The sequence below is a fragment of the Cornus florida genome, unplaced genomic scaffold (assembly GCF_030987335.1).
Source record: "Cornus florida cultivar Cherokee Brave unplaced genomic scaffold, ASM3098733v1 CherokeeBrave_3.0.0_Hap2_Chr11, whole genome shotgun sequence".
Classification (NCBI taxonomy): domain Eukaryota; kingdom Viridiplantae; phylum Streptophyta; class Magnoliopsida; order Cornales; family Cornaceae; genus Cornus; species Cornus florida.
In genome coordinates this window covers 95,225,592-95,227,723 of record NW_026775581.1, presented here as the reverse complement: position 1 = coordinate 95,227,723, position 2,132 = coordinate 95,225,592, and the positions used below count along the sequence as shown (strand labels likewise).

Below are 2,132 nucleotides of genomic sequence, written 5' to 3'. Positions count from 1 at the left end.
AAGAGGGAAAAAAAAAATTAGTAAACAGAAAACAAGAAAAGCTATAGAATCAAAAAGAATTGCTTCAGCCAGTAAAAGTTGTCAAATGCCTACCTGCAGATGGAGCTAAATGATAACTTATTTATACTTCAAATTAAAGTGAACTAACTTTATTAATTTACGTCCCAGCAATGGAGGTGGAACCAAGTTGAATTTATATAACTATCCAACTCAAGGAACTTTTGAACAATCACACAAGACATTTGTGCTACACCCATAAGAACAAGAAGATTTAATCCATTATAAGGGAAAATTTATAAATTAATAACAGCTTTTGCCAACAGTGTACAACGAAGTGGGTGTCATCACACACACACACACACACATAGTTCAATAAACACCTATGGTTTCATTCTTTTTAGTATTTTTTTTTTCAATGAGTATTCTGTCCATTCTCAACACCTAGACCATACAAAACACCAGCATACTTATCAAGCGATCCACTAAAGAAATTTTCTTGCAACTTCCTGAAAGTACAAGATGTGAGCAAACTATCTGAACCCGCCTGGTGACTGACACCAATTCTCTCAACTTCCAACAATTCCGCAAGCTTGTTCAATCCACCATGAAGGCTATTGCAAAACTTCATGAGATGCTTGATGTCATAAAGGTTGGGGAAGTACATATTGATCAAATCGAAGAACTCTGTTTGTGTATCGGGCAAATTCTGGCAACTCAATAGCTTGAGCAAGTACCCAAAATCATATCCACTATGAAAAGTAACCCAATAAACACTATTATTCAGTACAATCCCTGATGACATCAAAAGTTCTCCAAATCGTTGCGCATCAATACCATTTTCATTGTTTTTCTTGAAATCAATGCCGCTCTGGCGCAAAAGCTCAATCGAGTCATTGGCAAATACATCCTCGTTAACATTGAACTCGCGAAAATTAAATTGCCAAATGCAAAACCTATCGGTGCCACAGGTGGGTAAATTCCCTTCCTCATCCGAAAACGTAAGCCCTAATTGAATCAATTTCAACATGTTCACATTATCCTTCAACGTCTGGTAATGATAATCACTACTGTTTTTGAAATTTCCCACGGGACGAAGAACAACTCCAGGAAACTCCGTATCCATCGCAATATAAGGAAATTTATCCACAATTTCGCGAATCACAAGAAACTCTTCTTCGAGATTGTCATTCCACACTTCTCGAATTTGAATTGAATCGCTTTTAGGAAGAATTGACATTTCTTACAGTACGAATGAAACAAAACAAAATTTCAACAAAAAATTGATTTTGTGAACAAACCATACACAACCAAAACGTCCAAACCGTAACGAATATCCACTGAATCCTCTTGATTTCAAAAAGATCTGCAAAAAAAACAAACATAATGAGCTACAAAATAAAATCAAATTTCAAAAATCAACAAAATAATAACAAATCAACAAAAATTAGGGTAAATAGACATCGAACCTCGCCTACAATCAACAAAATTTGAGGACTTGAATCATAGATCTATTAGTCAACGGATAGAACGTGTTTAAACAGAGGAACAACGATATTTATACAGAGAATCGGGATCGAAAAGTTAAGGCCTGAACATGAATATGTATTATAGGGCGGCGAAGGGAGAGAATTCTAGGTCAAAACTGGGGATACGTATTATCAAATATCTAGAGTTCTAAAGAGAGGGAGAGCGCGTTAGAGAGAGAAAGAGAGAAAGGGCTTCGAGGGAACGCGGCTGAGGGCCCTTTCCTGCTTACCTCCAATCGAACATTGTAGAGAGAGGGAGATAAAGACAAGAGAGATAAAATGGAAATATATATAGAAATAATTTAAAAATATATGTGCGTGTGACATGAGAGAGACACTGTGGTGGTGAGTGGAAATTAAAAAAATGTGTGTAAAGGAATTTGAATTTGAATTATCATTTTCTTATTTTTTATGGGTGGAACACAATATTTGGAGATATGTTTCGCTTTGCCTCGTAAGATGTTGATGGAGACCGGGGACCACCGGATTAGGGATGGCAATTTCCTGATTCGGGTTTCAACTCCGCCTCTTACTCATGGAGCGAATTTGGTAACTCTTAAATAAATTTGAAATAAATATAATAAAATAATTAAAATTTTGAAATGG

The 2,132-nt window shown here is 35.9% G+C and overlaps 1 protein-coding gene across 1 annotated transcript; it reads right to left on the bottom strand.

The window, feature by feature from the left end:
- Window positions 1-270: 270 nt before the first annotated feature.
- Window positions 271-1,791, bottom strand: LOC132283427 (probable CCR4-associated factor 1 homolog 7). Its single transcript, XM_059785369.1, has 2 exons — window positions 1,467-1,791; window positions 271-1,363 (listed from the first exon to the last, which is right to left on the bottom strand). The coding sequence occupies exon 2, from the start codon at window positions 1,235-1,237 to the stop codon at window positions 413-415; it is 825 nt and encodes a 274-aa protein (XP_059641352.1). The 5' UTR covers window positions 1,238-1,363; window positions 1,467-1,791; the 3' UTR covers window positions 271-412.
- Window positions 1,792-2,132: the final 341 nt, after the last annotated feature.

Coding starts and splice junctions, on each gene's coding strand:
- LOC132283427 (XM_059785369.1), bottom strand. CDS start 1,237: ATGTCAATTCTTCCTAAAAGCGATTCAATTCAAATTCGAGAAGTGTGG.